This window comes from Salvia hispanica, chromosome 3, assembly GCF_029641045.1.
Source record: "Salvia hispanica isolate PSC_SH4W2 chromosome 3, Shi_PSC_v1, whole genome shotgun sequence".
Lineage (NCBI taxonomy): Eukaryota > Viridiplantae > Streptophyta > Magnoliopsida > Lamiales > Lamiaceae > Salvia > Salvia hispanica.
Window position 1 is genome coordinate 9937977 of NC_142694.1, and position 22865 is coordinate 9960841.

The 22865-nt window shown below is 34.3% G+C and overlaps 3 protein-coding genes across 3 annotated transcripts; 1 reads left to right on the forward strand and 2 right to left on the reverse strand.

Annotated features, from left to right (window-relative positions):
• Positions 1-3485: 3485 nt before the first annotated feature.
• On the reverse strand, positions 3486-4714 carry LOC125212559 (uncharacterized protein At4g22758). The gene is made up of 2 exons (XM_048112765.2): positions 4112-4714; positions 3486-3792 (listed from the first exon to the last, which is right to left on the reverse strand). The coding sequence occupies exons 1-2, from the start codon at positions 4467-4469 to the stop codon at positions 3614-3616; spliced, it is 537 nt and encodes a 178-aa protein (XP_047968722.1). The 5' UTR covers positions 4470-4714; the 3' UTR covers positions 3486-3613.
• A 4271-nt stretch (positions 4715-8985) lies between these two features.
• On the reverse strand, positions 8986-13560 carry LOC125213989 (protein TIC 100). The gene is made up of 11 exons (XM_048114818.2): positions 12874-13560; positions 11938-12009; positions 11771-11860; positions 11507-11680; positions 11069-11159; positions 10908-10970; positions 10760-10826; positions 10560-10663; positions 10355-10481; positions 9505-10274; positions 8986-9438 (listed from the first exon to the last, which is right to left on the reverse strand). Exons 1-11 carry the CDS (start codon positions 13494-13496, stop codon positions 9133-9135), a joined length of 2487 nt encoding a protein of 828 aa, XP_047970775.1. The 5' UTR covers positions 13497-13560; the 3' UTR covers positions 8986-9132.
• Positions 13561-15735: 2175 nt separating this feature from the next.
• Positions 15736-21320, forward strand: LOC148930142 (DEMETER-like protein 3). The gene is made up of 21 exons (XM_089066368.1): positions 15736-15865; positions 16045-16494; positions 16583-16720; positions 16789-17235; positions 17310-17639; positions 17708-17798; positions 17887-18238; positions 18319-18398; positions 18483-18567; positions 18665-18756; positions 18837-18905; positions 18983-19019; positions 19188-19270; positions 19354-19770; positions 19843-19879; positions 19944-20001; positions 20104-20213; positions 20294-20359; positions 20456-20570; positions 20922-20960; positions 21076-21320. The coding sequence occupies exons 1-21, from the start codon at positions 15736-15738 to the stop codon at positions 21174-21176; spliced, it is 3327 nt and encodes a 1108-aa protein (XP_088922494.1). The 3' UTR covers positions 21177-21320.
• Positions 21321-22865: the final 1545 nt, after the last annotated feature.

The window sequence follows — 22865 nt, forward strand, 5'->3', positions numbered from 1 at the left end:
ATATTAGTGACTAATTACTCATAATTTAAAGATAAGTGGTTGTTGTATAATAACTGAAAAAGAGTTTAATATACGTAATTAATAAATGAAAAACATATTATTAATAGATCTATACGTATATAAAAGGCGAGTTTTAGCCTTAATACTGAATATTTATTAGCTATGGGGCATAAATTTAAATATGTATAAGTTTTGGAATTTTGAGTAATTATTATGATAGGTTTAATGCCTATGATTTTATTCAACAATATAAATGTAGATAGGGGTGTCAAAATGGATATCGAATATCGGGTATCCAAACCTGAAATATCGGGTAATTGAATATTCGATATCCGATTTTTCGGATTTTGGGATCGGGTTCGGGTATAAGATTTTTGGATTATCGGGTTACCCGATATCCGATCGGGTATACCCAAATTACCCCATTTTTTTTATTAATTTAATAAATTAAATATTTATTCTTTTATTTAAAAAAATTAAATAATTAAATATACTCTCAAAATCCTTCACTTTTAAGTCACATTTAGGATTAATGTTTGAATTGTGATGTTTATTATGGATGAATAATGGATATTATAACTTATGAATTTTTAATTTTCTTAAAAAAATTTAAAAAAATACAAAATCGGGATTGGGTACCTGATTTATCGGGACTGGATACCCGAGTCAGGTATTTGGGTATCCGAAATTATTTTCGGATCAGGGTATCGATATTAGATTTGAGAAATTCGGGATCGGATACCCGAAATTTTATACTTGACAGGCCTAAATGTAAACGTAGAATTAATATATTCAAATATGGTAGTCATAATTTTGTAACTGCTTTCTACACCCTAATAAATTAAAATTACTGCCAAAACTTTAAGTTATTATAATGATGGTAAGCAAAGTGTCAGTTACTACCCGCGAAAATTGTATAAGCAAATTTCTATGCTATAGTTTTAAACGTACATTACAACTTCTCACAAAATGTCAGTTACAACTTTCTAACATATAAATCTTTAATATTTTTAATGTGGAGCCTTGAAGCCTAAACCCAATCATGCTATAATTTAATCCATTTATAATAGTTTCTTTCTACTTTTTGCTTTAAATAGGTATCATGTGTTACCTTATAATTCACATCCTCACTGTCTCCTCTCATCACATCACGAAATCTCGGCAAAAAAGTATATTTTCCGATAAGTTATTATTCTTTGCCAATGATAGCGTATTTATTTGAGTATATAGTAAGCGTTCTTTTGGTGTGACTAATATGTTCCTAACATTGTAATCTTACCAGAAAAAAATTGGAGTCATGGAATTCACATTCCTACATGATCTAAAGCATAGCAATAACTAAATCAGTCAACAGAGACCGGTGTGCACGTATTTTCTATGATCGTAAGTTATGTGTTTTGTTACTTATTAAGTTTTTTTTATTTATTTAAAACCATTAACTTTTACTATATTCTTTTTCTATGCAGACCAATAGGATTCAAGGAACATGTCTCGGCACCTTACCAATTAAGCTTCGTGATCAAATTCGGGAGGGATAATTATTTCTATTTTCAATTTTTTGTGAGAAAAAATAGAGCCATACTCCTATTAACAAAATTATCATACCTCAGCAAGGTAGTTCGATCAGTCTTATACAATGTGCACATGTCAACATATTCTCAACCTTAATTTGTCACATTTTTTAACACATCCTTTACACACCATGTAGAATCACTCCCTGCAATGACAATCTACAGTTTCAAATTTGCCAATAATTCAATACGACCATTCCTATGGAACACAAACCCAACAAATTTCATTCAAAGAGAAATAATTTTATTCAAAAAGGACGGATTTTTTTGGTTATTGATCACTTAATTATACTTTTTCCATATTAATTCAAGCCATAGTTTATTAGTATTATTGTTTTGGACTATAATATTAGTATAATTACTTTAATGTATTGATAATAGCTTTTTTTACATATAATTTGTGGAATAATTATTTCATATTGATGTTTAAAACATTATTAATTTGTGGAAAATACTACTGATGAAACTAAAATAAATTTTACAAATTAAATGTAATATTAATAAGTAAATTTTTATAAAAGTGTGCGTCACTTTGTATTTTTATTTTACAAGTTAAGGGTTTAGGGTTTAGACACTGGCGGACACACATAATGATGGGGGAGGGCTTAAGCCCTTCCCAATTTTTTTTTTTTAATTTTTAGTTGTAAAATCTTATAATTTTTTTAATAATTTGTGTGAATTAATGTGTAAAAGCCCCTACCAAAATAGAAAAGTATAAGAAAATTATTATTCCATACAAAATTTGAATATATAGCCTCTATCCTAACAAATTTATGCGTCCACCACTGGGTTTAGATGAAACTAAAATAAAGTTTACAAATTAAATTTAATATTAATAAGTAAATTTTTATAAAAATATGCGTCACTATGTATTTTTATTTTACAAGTTAAAATATAGTACATCTCTTTGTACATATATCTTCCAAAACTTATAAATGAAGTATTATATATTTTCTTAATTATATGTTGTTGATGTGTTTTACATTTTCTGTAATAGATGTGTAAAAGATTATAATTAATATTTATTATGCATAATAATTTGATACTATACTCCCATGTTCCATAAAAGATGTCATATTTATGGGACGGCATGGAATTTTACGGAGTTTTGTTTTGTGTGTGAAATGAAAAAGGAAAATATAATTTTTATTTTAATGTGATAGAAAACTTTTTCTAAAAATAAAATATGACACAAATAGAAAAGGAAGAAAATATAATATGTCGTGTATAGCACGGGGGAGATACTAGTTGTACTATAATACTCCAGTAAAAGAGATATATTAAGGATAATACATCTTTGCTGCTTGCTAGTGAGTAGTGTGTATAAATGTAACAAAGGTAAGTAGTAACTCAATAGCTTGGTATTGTTGGTGTACTGTTCATAAATCCAAATCTCCACCAAATCGAGAAAAGAAAATAATTGTGGGCTTTACTATTCATTTTATGGGCTTTTCTATTGGGCTTGATTTTTGCTCAACATTGGAACTTTTATGTTTTGACTTTTGAATAATAGCAAGCATTATAACTACAACTGACATACACTACTTACTATTAATCATTCATTTGGTCACATCATAGATGTATATATTTCATTAACAATAGATTATACGTAACCAATCTAAATATTTTATTATAAAAATAATTTGAAACAATGTTAAATTTGATCATTTTTACAATTAATTTTTCAAGTTGCTATACAAACCAAATTCCATAAATTTCGTGATATTTTCACCAATTTACCCTAAAATTAATGCAGGAGAACAGCTGACAGAATACGCATATGAAAAAAATTATTAAATTAGATATGGAGTCAAGTCGGCAGATGGTCCATATCATCCCACATGCGACACTAGTGACATCTAAGTCAAAATTAAATCAAATTTATAACTAGTGGACATCAATTTCGTGACACTGTTGCATAAATAACTGTCACATTGAATTTGCTGAAATAATAAGCCAAACTTTTTCTGTCAATCTAGAGATATTATTCTAATTAATAATTACACAAATATATACATTTCCACAGTTAATTCCGACGCAATCTACAGCGAGAATTCCATAAATCTCAGCCACGGGAACTCGTTGCTGTTATCCGCCTCATTTGAGCATCTCGCCACCGCGCCACCGCCGCTTTCCACGGCGGTCGCCTCCGCCGCTTTCTTCGGGAACAGAAAGAAGTTCCTTGATCCCAACGACACCAACTTCTCCTCCCTATCCAAGCCTATAAAAGTAAATAACAGAACATTGAGTATATTTTATTATTTGTTTGCAATTACTAATAAATAATTCACCAACAATTTCAACGGAAGCAATCGCGTTGAATCAGTTGCTGTTTATCCAAAACTCAATTAATTACTCAGAAATCAAACTATTGAAAATTCCATTTTCCGAATTGAATGAACGAAGAAAAAAAAATTACAACAATTTCGTCGGAAACAATCGCGTTGAATTAGTTGCTGTTTATCCAAAACAGAATTAATTACTCAAAATTAAAAATATTGAAAATACAATCTCGGAATTTAATCGAATCAGAAACTTACTCTCCAAGCTAAATTGAGAGTAATGGAGGTCGAATCCAGATGCGTCGCTGGATCGGATGAGAGGCAGCCGCGCCTCCTTCTCGTACTGCCGGAGCGCCGCGACGATCAGATCCTCCGCCGTCGCCTCCGGCGGCATCACCACTCTCACCGCGCCGAGGCTCCTCTGAATAGTCACGTGGAGAAGAAGCTTCGTCAGCTTCGGCGGCGACGCCGCCGCTGCCTCCGCGGATCCGCTGCCGGTCAACAAATCCGGCACCGTCCTCGGCGTCGGCGGCATCTCCGCGGCGCCTCTCAGATCGTGCGGCGACCTCGCCTTCCTGCTGCTTCCTAATTTCCGGTGCTTCTTCGGCGACGGCATTTGAGAGTGATACAGTAGCTTTCTGTAAGTGATTATATACGTGGTGAGAGATCGACGGTTACCTGAGGCGGCGGTGGCGGGGAAAACTGAGAACGGCCGAGATGGAGGAGCTCTCAGGTTTCCGGCGACCGTCAACGGACATAGCCGGAAAATAACTATTCGTAATTGCGAAGTTACTACTTAAAAGAAAAAGTTAATTATAAATTATAATTGAGAGATATGATTATGAGAAACTATATAGTGGGAACGGGGAATTTATAGGGAAGGTAAAGATAGGAAAAGGTTCATTACTTCATTATTAATTACTACTACTCTATTTTAATACTCTCCATCCATCATTACATTCTCCATTTTTGACAAATATACTTAAAATATTACTCCATAATTAACAAAATAAGAGACATCAAATTGAAAAAAGTGATTATAATATTATTAATAATCTCAATCTCGTTAATAAGAAATGAAAATTTAACAGAAAATATTATTATTTCTCTTACCTTACTATTTAACCATTTTAATTATATCATATTATAAAACGAGTGCATAAAAGTCAAAGTGACTCCTAATATGAACGGGGGAGTATTTTTACGAAAAAATAATTTTAATCGAGAAAGTAACTTAAATTTAAAGTTTTAAGATGATTTTATGGAGAGAGAAAGTGGTTAATTTTAACTATCATATATAAGAATTGACATTAATATCCTTTAAGTTTATTTAATAAATTTTTCTAATTTAAAATATAATTAACTTGATATTATTTCAACCACTAATCTCTTAATCTTAGGCTAAAATTTGATATTAATTTGGAATTTCTAATTAGTTAGACATTTATTACAACTCATACTAGTAGTAGTATTACTGAAAAATTAGACCCACAATTACTACTGAGAGAGACTTGGAATTATATACTCCCTCCGTTCCATAGTAGTAGATTCATTTTTTTCATTTTCGATGTTCCATAATAGTAAAGTCATTTCCTTTTTTTTATAAAAAAATGCTCCTAACACATGTTCTCACTTTTACTTTTCCCTTTCTCTAACTTTATTCTCTTTACTTTTTTTTCTCTCCTACTTTATTAGTATCTTTTAATTTAAGACATTACACACATTTTTCTCAATCTCTGTGCCGGAAAGAAATGTCTCAACTACTATGAAACGGAAAGAATAGTAGTACTCCATAAAGAAAGGTACTCCCTCCGTCACACCGAAGACAACTCACTTTCTTTTTTTGTTTGTCCCAATAAGATACTAACAATTGAAACACAATTATTTCTACTTTAAACACTCTCTCTTACTCTTTTTTTTATCCCAATTTAATATATAAAATTAAGTTGTATAAAATCTTGTGCTGCCCAAGGAATGTGTCATTTTCCTTTGGACGACTAGAATTTTTATGAATGGACCAAAGAGTAGCTGTTATGGACTGATTATAAATTATTAGTGTCAATCATGAAGTACTATGTTTATTACTTAAATAATTTTTTTATTAAAATTAAATGAGATTTTTTTGTAAGTAGATCAATTATTTTTTACTATTGATTATAGACCTATGATTTACGAAGTTCTATTACTCTAATAATTAACTTAAATAAAGATAAGACAAAATGCATGTGTTACACATCAAATACTGTAGTCTGTAGCATCACTCAACCAAGGTCCAAAAGTAATGAAAGTGGTGACTGAATAAAGGGAGACCAAATAATTTATGTCAGAAAAAAAATTCTCCGATTATTAATAATGTTATTTTCATCAATAAGTCTATGCAACCAAATTTTGTACAACCAAAAATTGGTTTATTTGGAAGAAAAAGTAATGTATATATACATTTAATTAAAAAGTATAGACATACATATAGTATAGGGAACGTGCATAATATTACGATATTTGTGTATAATTTTTAAAATTTTTTTGAACCATAAAATGTAATTAATGCATACTTTAATTCAAATTTTAAAAATAATAGAGAAATAATTCAAATATAAAAATAAAAAATTGAAAATGAGGCCAAAGACTAATAAATTGTTTTTAATTTGTTAACTAACTATATTTATTATTTTAATATTTAATTAACACATCAAAATAGCTAATATAATATTGTTTTGATTGTACAAAATTTAGTTGTTTATCGTTACTCTTCTATTTTCATATCCTCCATACATTCTTTTTAAGCTAAACATATCCCAAGTGTTGAGGTAAATCCAATTCTTACTAGTAGTAAAATTAATTCAGGTAAGATATGTGGTTGGTGTGTCACGGTAGTGGCGGTTGGAATCCAATTTCATGATTCTTATAAAAGTTTGGTAGTCATTCTATTCATCATTAGCCACGTGCACCTCTCTTTTATTTATTGTAATGTCACACTGCACATACCGATTTACATTATAAAAATACAGTAATTTCAAATCGAATACATTGGTTGGAGAAAAACAAATAAATCAATTCCTAATTCAATGTTTTTGACTCTATATGCGTCCTAGATGAGTAGTGGGCTCGATAACTTACTAGCGTATTCCTATAGACAAAGTTCATTATTATTTAAAATCTTCTTTTTTTGAGCATATATTACCGATCACGTACAGTCATTAATGTTTTTGGAGCATTTTCTGAGCAAACAACAAAAAATCCAGGCATTTTCCTAGGACAAAATGAGTGGTATGAAGCAATGAAAAAAAGGTGTATTTATTGAGCCTTTTCCGAGCACAGTCAAAGTTATGGAATGGTTTTAGCCTCAAATAGTTTGAAGAAATTGCGAGAGTATTGTTCCGAGCATACACATGCATGTTTCTTGGACATTCTGAGTATTTGTGATCGAAAAATGTTATAATCCGAACACATATATCATAACACATATATCATAGTGCTCGGAAATGTTCATCCTACAACTAAACTTAACCCGAGCACATTTATTCTAGTGAAAATTAGGATATAAGAATATTTTAATAAAAAAAAAATAGATCGTATAAAATAAAACTAGGTATAAAATGGTATAGTAGATAACTAAATGGAGTACTAATTTATCCATTAGTCTTTATATCTCAAAACCAATACATTTACTAACATAATTAGGAACCAAATTTTTTTGTAGATGCGTGCGGTGCAAACGCAATACAATTATTAACGTAAAACTTTTTTCTATTTTTACGATGATAATGAAATTATAGCAATTAAAGGTTAGGTATAGCACATATATATGATCCCATACGATTATGTATCCACATTCTTCCACGGAATGTATTCTAAATTACTATTATTTAATTATGCAATCAATTTGTATTGGTGGTTATAGATGTATTTTTTAACCACCATATACTTTTGCTTGCACCCTTTGTGTGTGACCGACCATTCAACTCATTTCGATACATTCTTACATACAATTCTTGTTATTTGTTAATATGTAGTATTAAATAAATTATTGCGTGTCTTTATTTAATCTTTCGATCCAAATGACGGATATGAGACTAAGTTTTATTAATGTCGTTTAAGTTTAATGAACTTGGTGTCATACTTAATCTCGGAACAATGTCACATAGAATTGGCCGTGTTTTTTAAGACTTGGCAATTCCCATGTGACTAAACCAATTTTAAATAATCACGGATAGTCTGGTATTAATTTAATCTCGGGTAATTGAACACCTTAGCATAGCACGTTGCTATCTGATGCACCACATAATCAACCTAGATTCATGTGTTATAAGTCTGGCCTTTCTAATGTAACAACCGTTTCGAATGATTTCAAAGAATTAACTATGGATAATCTCATATGAATTTAATCTCGAGTAATTGAACAAACGTGGCATGTTGCTTTCTGATACATCACGCATTCCATGAAAACTCATCTGTATTAGTTGCCTCTGTATTGGATTGTCCAAATAGACATCCACAAGCAGCTTTGAAAGTTATTTGATTGAAAATAACAACTGATTATGTGGGAAAATATACGTGGAAAATTGTTGTTACTAGTTAAATACGTGGCCCAGTTTTAATTGGTTGAGGTAGTTTTTCCATTTCTTGATTAAGATAAGTTTTATTGGACACGCGTTCCTGGATGATTGGATGTGGTAGTTTCCAGTATTGTCTAATTTGTCTTGTGAAATTATTTAGTATAACAATTTACAAATTACTAGTAACATTTTAAATTCGTGTGAACTTCTCCTCACCATAAACTTCGAAACATGATTGTTTCTTTCAGTATGATTGAAAGTAAAAGTTTTAAAAGTACCAACAGAGAATATAAAGTATATGAGAGGATAAAAATTAAAAGAATTATTGCTAAAAGAAATAACTCAATTTACTTAAGATTATAAAAGAATAAAATCAATTAAGGGGGTGTGTATTATAATAATAATAATAATAATAATAATAATAATAATAATAATAATAATAATAATAATAATAATAATAATAATAATAATAATAATAATAATAATGATATACAAAAATAGATTAAATTTTCCCTCTTATTGAGTACTATGTTAATACATGCATGGGCTAAAAATAACTAAAATTGATGAGTATAATAAAAAAAAATGACTAGATTTATTCATGAAGTTGAAATGGGGAAGAAATACAGCTCATTTAATTCAGCATTTAAAAGAGAGTTGAAATCTTGCGTTTAGCAGCCGCAGGCACTACAAAAAATTGATACAATGACTCTTGAGCCTCACTCACGTCAGAGGCAATGGTGTATGGAATGACAATATGCTCAGCTCCACAGCGGATCGTGCCTCCTTCCGAGCTTTCGTCTTCGCGAAGTTTCTCAAGCTCGGCTTGGAGGCGCGTTGCACATGATGAGTCATCATTTGTTGGCCCACGCGCCGCATCTTCAAGCTTTTCCCGGTGAGAGGAAACCCAACACTCGATGCATTCAGCAACTCGCATTGTTCTTCATGATTGCGTGTGGGAGTCGCGCGTTGCTTTTGGAACCTTCCCTCTTTCCACCTCAAGAACTGGTTCTGTAAATTTCTTGGTACCTGTCAAATGAGAGAGAGAGGTGACATAAATTGAGTATCATTCAAGAATGGATGGGGCATTCTTACCATAGAAAAAAGATTAGGGCTGCCGAAGGCGAGAGAAGATGCTGCGAATGTAGATTTTCCGAATCTTCCACCCTTGTCGTCTTTGTCCTTATTCGCGAAGCTCTGCCCTTGGGCTGATCCGAAGCTGGAGCCCGTAACATCATCATCTTCCTCTTCATCTTCATCCTCGTCCTCTTCTTTCTCCTCGGCTACAGGAGGCGTTTGGTCGGATTGGGCTGTTGGTTCAGAAATCGAGGCTTGTTTCTCCTCCTCAACGCGCTCCTCCTCTTCTTCGTCTTCCGCTTTATTCTCCTCCTCTTGCTGCAACGTCTTGAGCTCCTCATCCAAATCTTGAATGGCTTCTTTCAAATCCATTTCAGCTTCCAAAAATTCCATTTCTTTCTTCATCATCTCCAGCTTAGCCTCTCTGGCTTTCTTCTTCTCTTCTGCCCATTTCTCCAACCCACTCAGCAACGACGTGCCTTTGCTTTCCAACGATTTCATCAGGCGTATCTTCCAGGTATCCTCCGGAGCACTGACTTCGCGGCCGTAAAATTCATCCATGCCGAGTGGAAGAAACACAGCATCGTCTGGGTTGGGCTCTTCGCCCTCCTTTGTAGCAGCAGGCTGCCAAAATAGCCTGATCCCGTGCTCCTCATCATCCACATAGTCTATGATTCTCCCAGTCGGAGTATGCAGAATCACGGGATCGTCAGTGTAAATCATTTGCGAGGGGTCTTCAGGATCGGGTTCGGGTTCTTTATTAATCAGCACAAATTCTGGCTCTTCGTCTGATGAACAGAACAAGGGTCAATCAGCAACAGCCATTCAAGTGACAACATGAGTAGTACAGCGAGATATCGAAACGTACATTTTGACCACCAATACTCGAGTTCAGAAGGCATGGGTAGGCGAAGTGGAGCTTTATAGAACGAGTTCAACCACATCCCCCTCTCCTCGTCCACCTCATGGACATACATTTTCCAGTAATCTGGAACCTGCAAACTCGACAGTTACTTCACAACTTGAAGCAGGTTTGCAACCTAATAAATTTCTCATCTTAATATGAGAGTAACCTCGTAGAACTGATTGATGAATCCCGGTGCCATCCATACATCCTCTTCTTCATATAAGTAGGGATGTTGCGGATCAGAATACGGACCTCTATCTTCTCTGATCACTGCAAGAATTAGCAACGAAGTTCAGAGTAAGGAAAGGATATCAGCAACAATCTTATCTTGCACCAGCATATCGGTGAATAGCCGAAGCGACTTACTTCCATCAGGCTTGTTGATGAACATGCGCGCCTTAGCAGCTGCAACCTCTGCGATTCCTGAGTGGAGCTGAAGTAACATAATTTAAGTTCACTGACGTTTAAATTTTCAGAGAGGAATGCAGCAGAGATAAAATTTTTGTATTATTACCGCTGATATTTCTGCATCACAGCCACTCTCATCGTTCAAAAGTTCCCCAAAATAGAATCGACCCTGGTCATGTAAACAAGAATTTAAGAAACTTGTGTCAAATGTGTTCAAGCCCTTATAATGGAAAATCAAGAAAAGCAACAGCAATAGAGAGTACTCACCCAGGTTGTTCGCTCATTAACTTCATATACACCACAACCGTGCATCCTCCCGTGTTTCCATTCACCTGCGTATCGGTATCTACCTTTCTCCCTGGCACCCATTATCACTCAAAAATCAGATAGGCAGAAATTTGAGAATTTCAGGGAGAAGGCTCGACATTCTATCAACATACACACGCAATGACACAATAACTCTAAGAGCAGAACAAGTATTTAAAGGGACGACAAACTAACATTTCACATTAGTCCACAAGAAAGTCAAAATGAACCACGAAAAAACTGAGATTAATGATAATCAAACTCATAGGGAAAAGGAAACTGGAGGATGCTGAGAAGGAAACAGACACCGAAAGGCTTGCTCCAACCATCATAATGTGACTCAAAGTTTGATGCATCAAGCTTCTATGTGCTATTTATAAGAAAGAATAGAAGACTTACGGTTTCTGTCCAAATTGCCGGACCCACTCCTCGTTTTCATAAAAAGGAATTTCAGACTGCCCTTTAGCGAAACGCACACTATCTTCAATATCCTTCTCCAGCCACTCCCTATCTTCTGGTGACATAAAATCTCTTGATATGATTTCCCCTTCAGCTCTCATCTTAGCTTCAAGCCTGGAAGAAACCACAAGAATTAACTAAATAAAGCATTTAATGACTATGATTCTGTTAGGTGTCATGAGTTTGAAGCAGTAAGAGAAGTACTTGGAACCCGGAATAGGCTCCATATGCGGAATCTCCACTTCAACGACTCCATGACCTTCCATTTGGTTTTGGAGCCATTCTCCTTCATACCTACAAGCAGTAATTAGTGCTTGAGATTCTGTAATTGTAAAGGCATAAATGGACATCGGAAAAAACTCTTCGCAAACCTGACTAAGCCTTGCTCAGCAGTGTAAACCCCTTTCCCATGGGCCATATCATCCCAGACAGTTCCTTCATACCTATAAAGAATAACTTAATTATAAACACATAGTCCGCAATAAGTCGCTAAATCCACTAAATGCATGCTCTCAGCCTTGCAACAAAAAAGAACTCAGACAATTTCATCATAGCCGTTTACCGGCAATCAGAGCAGCAATGCAGACTAACGAAAAGTAGAAACCAAGCTCAATCAATTACAAGATGAAGAAATTTAATTGAAAAAACATCATTACTACTACGACTAGATTGCTAATCATCGTAAAACTATTTCAAGATGAAACAAGCTTATAAGCAAACCACTATATTACCAACACATATAACTAACGTAGAAGCACTCTATTCAACATCAAAACTGCTCCACATCTAAGATACCGGAGGATGAGAAACTATTTCCCTAGTTTGCAACTACAAGACTGCTGCAGCCTAATCTCAATATGCAATAAGGTTCGATATTCTACACAAAAGTTCTCATCTGCAATCCAGTCATGAAAAGTAATATCCATCCAAAAGCACCTAAAACAAAGGAACTAGGTTTGCATCTTCAAGAACAATGACTACGAGACTAAGATGGTCAAATCATTAACCCGCTTAAAGGCCAACGAGACCGCTGAATAGGCAAATTCACAAAATCAAGCTAACAAAACAAGCAGTCAAACTTTATATTATACTGTAATTCACTACAATGTGAGTGTGTGATTGCTCAGATAATTGAAACCATTCTCACATAGCATTTTCTAATACCTAATCCAATCTATACACCAAGAGTCACATAACCAATTCACTTCACATTCATGATCAATGAAATCACAACAACAAATAGTACTAATAATAATCAAATTCACACTCCAAAACCCCCCCAAAATTGGGCAAATTAGATCACTCACGTGCTCCCATCCTCGAAGATGAAGCTAACCCAAATCAAAAACTCCTCAATCCTATCAAGCTCCTCAACCACCGCCTTAGGGTTCGAAATATCATAATGATTATCCGGAATCACCGGATAAGGCTTCCTGTACGGCACATAAAACGGGGCAATCGGCGGGTCGCGCCCCGCCTTAATCTCCTCGCATATCACCTCCACCTCCTCATCATCCACCTGGTGCGGGTCCCATCCCGGCTTCTTCATCCCAATCGGAGCATCCGCCCACAGCTCCTTCAAATCCTCCTCCTTCCAGTTCTCCGGGTCGGGCGGGAAGTCGAATTGGTCCTCCGGATACTCCGCGTCCTCTTCCTCCTCCTCCTCCTCTCTCCGCAGGCGCTTCGAGTTCAGGACTCTGGCGAAGCGGCGCGTGTTCACCTCGGGGATGTTCTCGGCGTCGGAGCCGTCGTCGATTTGCTGAATCTTGCCGTCGGGGCGGAGGTAGCTCAGGGGCTCGTCGTCGGAGTCGGAGTTGGAGTCGGAATCGGAATCGGAGGAGGCGGAGGACTCGATTGGGGCGGGCGCGGCGTCGGCGTCGGAGTCGTATTGTGGATTTTGGAATTCGTTTGGAGCTTCTTCGGTCGCCATTGTTGGTGAGTGAGAGAGAAATGGGGAGAAGATAAGGTAAGGAGGTTGAAAGAGGGAAGAGAGGAAGAAGAATTATGGGGTTTTTGTCTCTGCGTTAACGATGAGTCTCAACTGCATTGGCTGATTGTACCGAGCTGTGCTTCGGTGGGCTTGTACCTTAGTTTTTTTTTTTTTTTTTTTGTCTTTTCATTTTGTTCCATTTAATTATTTGTTTTTTTCCAAGGCAAATTGTGGGAAAAACTATAAGTATGGTTTATCTCCAAATTTTTTTGTCAATCTCGTAATTATCAAGTTAGATTATTACGACGCAATTATTTCAATTGAGTCGTACCCAAAATTCTGATGTCTTAAAGTGTTCTTTGTAAATATCATTAGTCTTTGAGTAATTTTTCTACTAGAGCTAATAGACTTGCAATGAAGATAAAAGAGTAATGATATTCATAATCTATGAAGACATATAAAGCCGAACTTTTTGTTTATGAGACAATTGTAAAAAATGTTAAATTTATGGTATAATTAACTATTTTCAAAAGTTTTTTAAAGCATTTTTTCCGTTTAAAAGTTAGATGGATATTTATGAAGTTTCAATTTTGTTCCCAACTACTATCATAATGCGAATTTTTGGTGAAATTGTACATACTCTGTAATTTGAGAAATCATACATAGATGAACCATGATATTATATGTAGAACATCGTATTTCATCTGTATGAAATAATTACGAATAAATTCAAACTTATTTATTTTTCCAACTAATTTTCAAAATACATGACATACCATAATATACAAACTTCAACAGTTATTTTGTTGGGTAAACTAAACATCCTAATAAAAAAATAAATTCAGATTAAATATTCATAATAATTCGGTTAATGCTTGAAAATAATTTACCATGCTTATTGAATATAAGCATTATTAAGAACTCAGATTATTTCAACGGCTATCTATGTTTTCCAAAATAAACCTAGTAATTTAGTATAACGGGCCAAAATTATTATTGTATCATGGACTAAAGCCCATGTCACAATATATATAAAGATATACAGTATTATTTGTGTATTTAGATACTCACAACCTAAACGAATCCGTCGCAAATATCATAATCTCTCTGCGGTGAGAGCTGATCAACGTTCTCTCATTTGCTCTTCGTGTTCGCAAAATTCTCTCATTTAGTCAATTTTTTTGAGGTAATTTTCTGCCTTGATCTTCATAATTCCTATTATGATTTATAGTATTTATTCGGGACACTCTCGGTCACTAATCTTGGTCGTTCTTAAAATATAAGAGAGAGAAAAAAGTTACTGTTATGTCTACGGTTAGTCTTGGACCTTAATTATATACGAGTTTTAATCCGAAGTTTATAGATGGAGAGAAAAAGTGATTATTCTGTCACTAATCAATAGTAATTAGTTGTGGGTGAAATAAATTATAATCTAAATTTGGTAAAGTAGCTGGAATTTTGTAACTCGTTGGGATTAATTTTTGTCGATGAAAGTAGCTTGGTTTTTTTAAGCATTAGTGGTAGACACAAATAATATTAATTAGTGTTAATTTTTCATTCCACTATGCGATAAATATTTTAGTTTAGAAACGTTCAACGGAATTCGAACGACGTGAATTGTAGGTTTAGAGACCCATATTTATCAGATCTCCCTTTTACTATTAAACTCTAATCTACCTACTAGTTTTTATAAGGGAAAAGGAGAATGAAAAACAAAACAAAAATAAAAAATTAACGAAGAGCTTATGATGTCCCTTTGAATCGAATCGAATCGAATATTGAATATTTAGATTTGAAATCTAGTTAAAAGAGAAAGTGGTATAAATTTGTTTTAAAATCTAGTTGAAAGAGAAAACAATCTCTACGAATTTTCCCTGTTTCTATTTCACGTTAATTTATTTCCTAAATTCCCATAGATTAGTATTTTGGGTACAGTTTCGGTTTATTTAATGTCTTTCCTATTTCACGTTATTTTCCAATGCCAAAGTTTCAATGCAGTGCTAAAGTTTTAATGTGTTGGTAAATATTTTTAATATTCAATTATACATGTTTAAAGTTTCTTAGTGACTAATATTTTTAGAATTTTTAGTTTCCACTGTTCATAACTAGAGTCTATATTTTTTTTTTATCATGGTTTCTTTATATTATATCTCAATATTATTTTGTTTAATAATTAGAACATCACTTTAGTAGATTAAAAGTATTTTTTTATTTTTTAATTGAATTTTCAGAGTTACAAATGGCAAAACTAAAGGATGACGATGATTGGATTCCAACAATTCCAAGGACACCTCAAACCAAACCAGGTTCAAATCGTCGCAAGAAAACACCATCTTCAAATTGTCGCAAGAAAGCACTAGGAAAAGCAGGTAATATGTGTCACTTATAATTATAATTCTTTATCCCAAAACATGAAACATATGCCACATTTTTCATAATTTTTACTCTTTTTAGTCACATTAGTAATAACTGATAGATTTTTCAAAATATTATCTATCTTTGTGTAGAGAAGATGAGATTTGAGACATCTTCTAATGTTCTGATGCAGCCAGAGCAAAAGGAATAATGAGGACAATGAAAGATGTATTTCCAAACTTGCCGAAGATTTTGAAGAAGAATAAGACTAGACGGGCGCCGAAGAGAATGTCGTCTAACAAGTTAGCCGAGTTAATTAAAGTCGTTAACGACCTTTCCTTTTATAACTTTCCATGGAGGCGTGCAAGAAGGAAGAGATCGAATACAACAATTAGGAGGAAAGACTTTCCATCTAGTATTTTTTCCTTTCCTACATTTGAAGGCGTTGAGACAGTTTGTGAGACGAGTTTTGAAGAGAAACTTGTAGAAAGTGTAGTTTTAGGGGGTTTTGATGTAGAATTAGTTGTTGGAGCTCATGAGATTCTCGACGCAGAATGTGTAGTTGGATCAGAAATGCACGTCTCGGAACGTCGCAAGTGCTCGCAGCCTGAGGAAGACAGCATAGGCAGAGACAAGGCCTTTGGTAATGAAGAAATACTGTCTTGTTTATGCTACTTGTTGATTTATTATCTTTTTTGTTTAAATAATGTTTTTAGATGATGATTTTGCAGATATAGATAAATTAAATTGTGATGGAGCGGTCGAGGAAAACATTGCAGCTTGGGTGCCACCGACACCTCAAATTCGAGCAGAAGATGGACGCTCTGTGTCGAATGCCGCAAAATATGGGCAAACAGAGAGTTTAATAGGTTTGTAAACAAATTTGTTAGTGTTTTCATCATATGAATTTATCGGAGTTTTCCAATTTTTTATGTAGATATTCTCAAGAGTACATGCACACGTGTAGATTCGGAGAAGAAGCAGAGGAAGAAAATGGTTAGGCACAAGCCGAAAGTGGTTGGTCCGAGGAAACCCCCGAAAGTGGTTGGTCCGAGGAAACCGGTCAAGCCCACCACTCCCATACCTCCGGCCCCAAAGCCCACCAAAGGAGTGAAGAGAAAGTTGGATTTCAACGAACAATGTAGCACCATGAACAGAGAGGGGGAGGAGTTGAAGCGTCAGGATTTAGCAAATGATTCGTTAAATATATGCGAGAAGAAGGGAACTATGATGGGACGAAGAGTGTCGCCTGCAGAACTAAACAACATGATCGGATGGAGTTGTGAGTTGTCGCCGAGTGAATATGATGGCACAATCCCTTGCAACGGGACGAGCACAAGTGGTAACTCTGAAAACCAACAAGAGAATATATTGCTAATGCAAGGTTGGAAATCTTGAAACCAAGTAACATTTTCCTTTTATATTCCACGTCACTAAATGATTATCATCACATTTCAGATGAGGCGGTTAGAGACGCTCTAGTGGATTTTACGGTGGCAAGGATGCAAGCCCTGCGCATCGAGGATGACACTTGCAACCAACTCGTGGTGCATGATCCTACCCATAGTGGTGCGCTTGTCGTTTCCAAGTATCCTAGCAAGTATCGGAAACTAGCAATAGATTTTGATAAGGAGACCACAGTCGCGTGGGAGCTATTGACTAGAGACGATTGGAACAAAGATGCTGAAGCCGAAGCGCTTGGACAAGATGCAGATAATATGATGCGGGAAAGGAAATTATTTCTTGACAGATTGAATGTGTTTTTAGAACGTATGCATGTGGTTCAAGGTAACTAATTTATTATTTAGTACAAACTTATATTGTCACAATCTCATTAAAATTTATTTAATGACCAGGAAATAGGAGTTTTTCACCATGGAAAGGATCAATTGTTGACTCTATTGTTGGTGTTTTTCTAACTCAAAATGTTAGTGATCATCTCTCAAGGTAAAAGATGTGAATTAATATTTCACTTTCCTATACATACATTTTATTGTGTTTTTTCATGTTTTCATAACTTGTTTTCCTCTTTTAGTTCTGCTTTCATGGCTCTTGTAGCAAAATATCCACCACTGTCCTTGGATGAACAAAACGAACAGATTCGCCTTTCCAACAATCAAATAATGGTTGTCGAACCCTCATCCAACACAACAGAGGATTCCAGCCCCGTCTCTAGTGTCGTCGACCCTCAGGTTGATCCCGGGGCTAAAAAGACGATCAACTGGGATGACTTGAAAAAACAATACTCCCATGGGATCTCAAGACAGAGAATAGAGGAAAATTCGGATTCTGTCAACTGGGGAGCCGTGAGACAAGCAACAGAAGCCGAGGTTGCTAAAGTGATTCTTGATCGAGGCATGAACAATCAGCTCGCCGATAGAATCAAGGTACTGACCATCACATATTTCAACCTCACAACAATATGGTCCTTTTCTCATCGTTCGTTTCAACAATTTATTCGTTGCAGAGGTTCCTCAATCGCTTAGTCACGGATCACGGTAGCATTGACCTAGAGTGGCTAAGAAATGTCCCACCACCTAAAGCAAAGTATGTTTCATTTTTTAATGATACACGTATATGCAAAAAGCAAAGTACTTATGTTCTTTCTTGTTACGAATTTTGTCTTTCTAGGGAGTATTTGTTGAGCATGTCTGGTCTCGGCTTGAAGAGCACCGAGTGTGTGAGGCTCCTAGGACTTCACTTTCCTGCCTTCCCGGTAAGCATCTAAACTATTTGTCGTTAAGCATTTAACGACAATTCCTTCTCTATTGGAGTGAATTCTGAAAATCGTGGAAAATGTATGTGTGTGGTAGGTCGACACAAATGCTGGCCGGTTTTTCGTTCGTGTTGGGTGGGTCCCGATCAAGCAACTCCCCGAGGGTGTCCAGTTTCATGAACTCAACGAGTGAGAATCGAACCAAACATTTCTGTTGCTTTTTTTCTTCTTCTTATGGATTAATTATTTTAAGGATGAATTGTGTACAGTTATCCAAGTCTAGACAGCATACAAAAGTACATATGGCCACGCCTTTGCGACAAAGATCATTCGTTATTGTAAGTCGATAAGCTTGCTTTGTTTGTGTTTTTGTTTTTGTTTTTATTCGGATTTATGTTCACATTATGTTACGCAGGTACCAAACACATTGTCACAGTGTTACTATTGCAAAGGTAAATGTTTCTCTATTAGTTATTAAATCAATTAGATTGTGCTATTTTTTGTCGCATTTTCACAACCCATGCCTTATTTTGTTTTTTTTTTAGTGTTAAGCAGTAATGTGATTTTAGTCTTAATTTTGCTTTATTTGATACTAATATATTTTGTTCTCGACAACACAGACATTCTGTACAAAGACGCGACCAAATTGTAACCAGTGCCCCATGAGAAACTTATGCAAGCATTATGCAAGTGCACTTGCAAGGTTAGTGTACAGATGAAATAAAGTCTTGGCGCAAATTTATCTTGTCTCTTTATTACATCAATATGGAGTATTTTCGAATGCAGTGCTAAGCTTCTCGAAGGTTCTCAAGCTAGTCAAGAAATTCCAAAGTTGGTAAACACCAATTCTGAACCAATTATAGAATTCCCACCATCTCCGGTGTCGGAGAGAATGCCTCCGGCCATCTGCGACATTGAAGAAATTGGGCGTTCCTCCGAGGATCTAGATCCGGTTATATGCGACATTGAGGACATGGGACATTACTCCAAGAATGTGGTCATTTGCGACATTGAAGATACGGGGCGTGCCTCCGAAATGACCATTGTCCCGTTGCGTGGAGTCGAATACTCGGGGAAGATGCGTAGGTTTATAGATGATGACTACGGGCTTTCAAAAGTTTTGGTTGCTATGAACGACAATATTGCTTCAATTCCTTTGCCTGAACCAAAGATAAAACTCCGTCTAAGAACATTACATGAAGTGTAAGTTTAAACTATACCTTATTTATATAATATTGGAGTATCTTTTTATGCTAAAAACTATTATATTTTTAGGTACGAGCTTCCGGATCCACACCCTTATTTGGCAAAGGTATAGTTTTTCATATAGTGTAATAATATTTTATTGAATTGCATTTTGAGCCTTTTCATTGTAGTTTTCAAATCGGGAACACGGAGACCCTTATCCATATCTTCTTGCAATATGGAGACAAGGTGACTTAATATTTACACTTAAATTAGTAGTAGCAAACTTTTAAGTAAATAAAAAATGTTGCTTAAATTTCTATTTTTAATATTTTGCAATTTTTATCGTAGATGAACACAACAAGGAGGCTACACCATGTGATTGTGATTCCGGATCACCGTGTTTATCAAGTGAAATTGTTCAATATCAAAATAAAGAAAGAATTCCAGGAACAATTTTGGTAAGTAATATATTTCTCATACTACTTTGTCTTTAGTTTTGAAGCACATCAAATAAATTGTTATAATACTTTTGACGTAGGTGCCATGTTTTACGGCTATGGGTGGAAGATTTCCTCTTAATGGGACATATTTTCAAATAAACGAGGTATGGAGTATGATATATGATACTCCGTACTATAATATTTTTCTATTATATTGTGTTTTAAAATAAAAATATGATTGAGAAGCTTCGCGATTTCAGGTTTTCGCCGATTATGAAACAAGTGTGGAACCAATAGTTGTTTCGACGGAATTGATTTGGAATTTGAACAAACGAGATTTGTATTGTGGGACATCTATAACTTCAATATGCAAAGGTAAGAAATTATATTCATGTATTGTGGGACATCTATAACTTCAATATGCAAAGGTAAGAAATTATATTCATTTTGTTGTGAAGCGTTTGCATTGAACTATTTGATTTGTACCGTGAAATTGTGTCTCGCTAATATATTTGATTTGTATCGTGGAACATGTTAACATTATGAAAACAAAATTGTATGTATTAAGATTGTGAAATGCCTATATTATATATGCTATTGGAACGCAAATCAACTTTATTGATTTTCATCTAATGCCACAAACTAAACTTCTTATATGTTTTGGAATATTTTGATTTTCATCTAATGCCACAAACTAAACTTCTTATATGTTTTGGAATATTTTAGGCATGTCGACTGGGGAAGTTGCTCATCTGTTCAATGGAAGTAAGACTTGCTTTTGTTTACCTATATATTTATTTATTTCATGATGTGGAAAATATATTAGTATTACTTGTTAGTATTACTTGTTCAAAAATGTTTTTATTCACTTCTTTTTCAGGTTCTATTTGCATTAGAGGATTTAACAGAAAAAGTAAAGCTGCAAAATCACTTGATGAGAAATTTCATCTATGTAAAACTCGGACGCCAAGCAAAAGCTGAAAAGTCTCAAATTTGAGTGTATACATTGTATAGAATTTGTATGGATTTAGTGTTCTCCAATTGTAAATGTCTTGTGGTTGTATTCCTTTACCTCTTTCAATTTCTTTGATAGTGGCTAAAATATTTAGTGACATCCAAGATTAAATTTGTAATTAATGCTAAAAATGTTAAAAGTTGATAAACACAAGTCTATATTATAGTGTTTGACAGTGTGTTTGAAGATTCTTTTGATTAAATTTTCTGCAAAGTAGTTTTAGTCGTATAGTCATATTACTAGATTATTGTTATCTTTTCAACCTGTGTTTTAACTATACCTTTATAATTAGAATGGATTTCATTTCCTTATGCATAACTATTTCAAAATTATAATTAGGCAGTAATGGACTGAGTTTATAATTTACTTGATCGACTTCATTAATCAAATAACGAAGTGGTTCTTTTTGGATAAATGATTATTTCATGAATACCTCATTTAGCGAGTCTAGTACTCCATATTGCAAGTGGATTGAGAAAAAATGGCTAAAGGCCTAAAGCACCTCAAGTAAAAGACAAACCTGGCCCGACATGAACCCAACCCAATTATAAAAGTTATGTTCGTATTGAATATAAACAATTTCAGTAAAAAAATTATGGTACATATCTCCACAAATAAATGATCCATTGTGCTATTTTTGTTGTACTATGTTCCACTAACTTTTTTCCATTCATTTTCCTTACAAAAGTTGAACAATTTCTTAAAACACTGTCAAGTCAAAAAGAGTTATTTAATCGTGGACGGATGGGGTACTATTCTTGTACTTAAAATTTGCTGTTCAAAAAACGGGTTCAGGCTCAGTGGGCATTGCACGCGAGAGCCCACACCACGGTGTGGCTCCATGTAAAATTGGTGTTGTGAGTATAATCTACACATTTATAGAAACTAAAATAATGGTGTGGCGTTTGCAAAATAAATTGTAGTAGTATATCGTACTACCTCATATGTCTATAATAAGGAGGAATGCAATTAAATTCCTAAGCATAGTGTGTGATAATGATAATAAATGAGGTGACAAAATTGCAATAAACTTGCCTTTGAATGGAAAGCGTGTAGTTTGTTAGTATTTCATACAACATCGTTGAATTTCACTATTTTATGTAAATCTTTGTACAAAATCATCTATCATACAAAATATATAAAAATTAATATCTCGAATTTCAGAATATATAACCTCAATCAAAACAAATTTTCGACCAAAAATAATGTACGATTACTTTGTTATCGTACACACATTTCTATCCATTTGTCACTTCTTAATCCAATGTTTACATATAAATTATTTCATAAAATAAACATTCAAATTTCAAAGGTATCAATGAGCCTCACACTTGTGTTAATCTGCACATAGCGTAAAATAAATAATTTTATTCTCAAAATGATTGGGAGAATCAAAACCCAATAATAAATTAAAATAGAAGAATGAGTGATTAAAATCTCATTGGGTCCGTAGTGGGTCCCCTCTTTCCATGAACTTTTATTGACTCATATATTAAATTGACTAAGCATATAAATTCTTATACTAAAATAAAGTCAATTTTCCACAGAAAATTCATCACAACCTAATTATTCAAACATGAACATATTAAAATTATCACACAATATAAAAACAAGCGCAGTTAAAAAAAGTGAAAAGAAATTTTCACCCTTTTTAA

Excerpts from the sequence above, each read along its gene's own strand:
- LOC125212559 (XM_048112765.2), bottom strand. The coding sequence starts at position 4,469 with ATGCCGTCGCCGAAGAAGCACCGGAAATTAGGAAGCAGCAGGAAGGCG. Across the intron at positions 3,793-4,111 it reads CTCTCAATTTAGCTTGGAGA|GCTTGGATAGGGAGGAGAAG; the intron begins GTAAGTTTCTGA and ends TTACTTTTATAG.
- LOC125213989 (XM_048114818.2), bottom strand. The coding sequence starts at position 13,496 with ATGGCGACCGAAGAAGCTCCAAACGAATTCCAAAATCCACAATACGAC. Across the intron at positions 11,160-11,506 it reads CGGCAATTTGGACAGAAACC|GGAGAAAGGTAGATACCGAT; the intron begins GTAAGTCTTCTA and ends AATGGGTGCCAG. Across the intron at positions 10,971-11,068 it reads TTAATGAGCGAACAACCTGG|GGTCGATTCTATTTTGGGGA; the intron begins GTGAGTACTCTC and ends TTACATGACCAG.
- LOC148930142 (XM_089066368.1), top strand. The coding sequence starts at position 15,736 with ATGGCAAAACTAAAGGATGACGATGATTGGATTCCAACAATTCCAAGG. Across the intron at positions 16,721-16,788 it reads GCAAACAGAGAGTTTAATAG|ATATTCTCAAGAGTACATGC; the intron begins GTTTGTAAACAA and ends TTTTTTATGTAG. Across the intron at positions 20,214-20,293 it reads GAATTCCAGGAACAATTTTG|GTGCCATGTTTTACGGCTAT; the intron begins GTAAGTAATATA and ends CTTTTGACGTAG.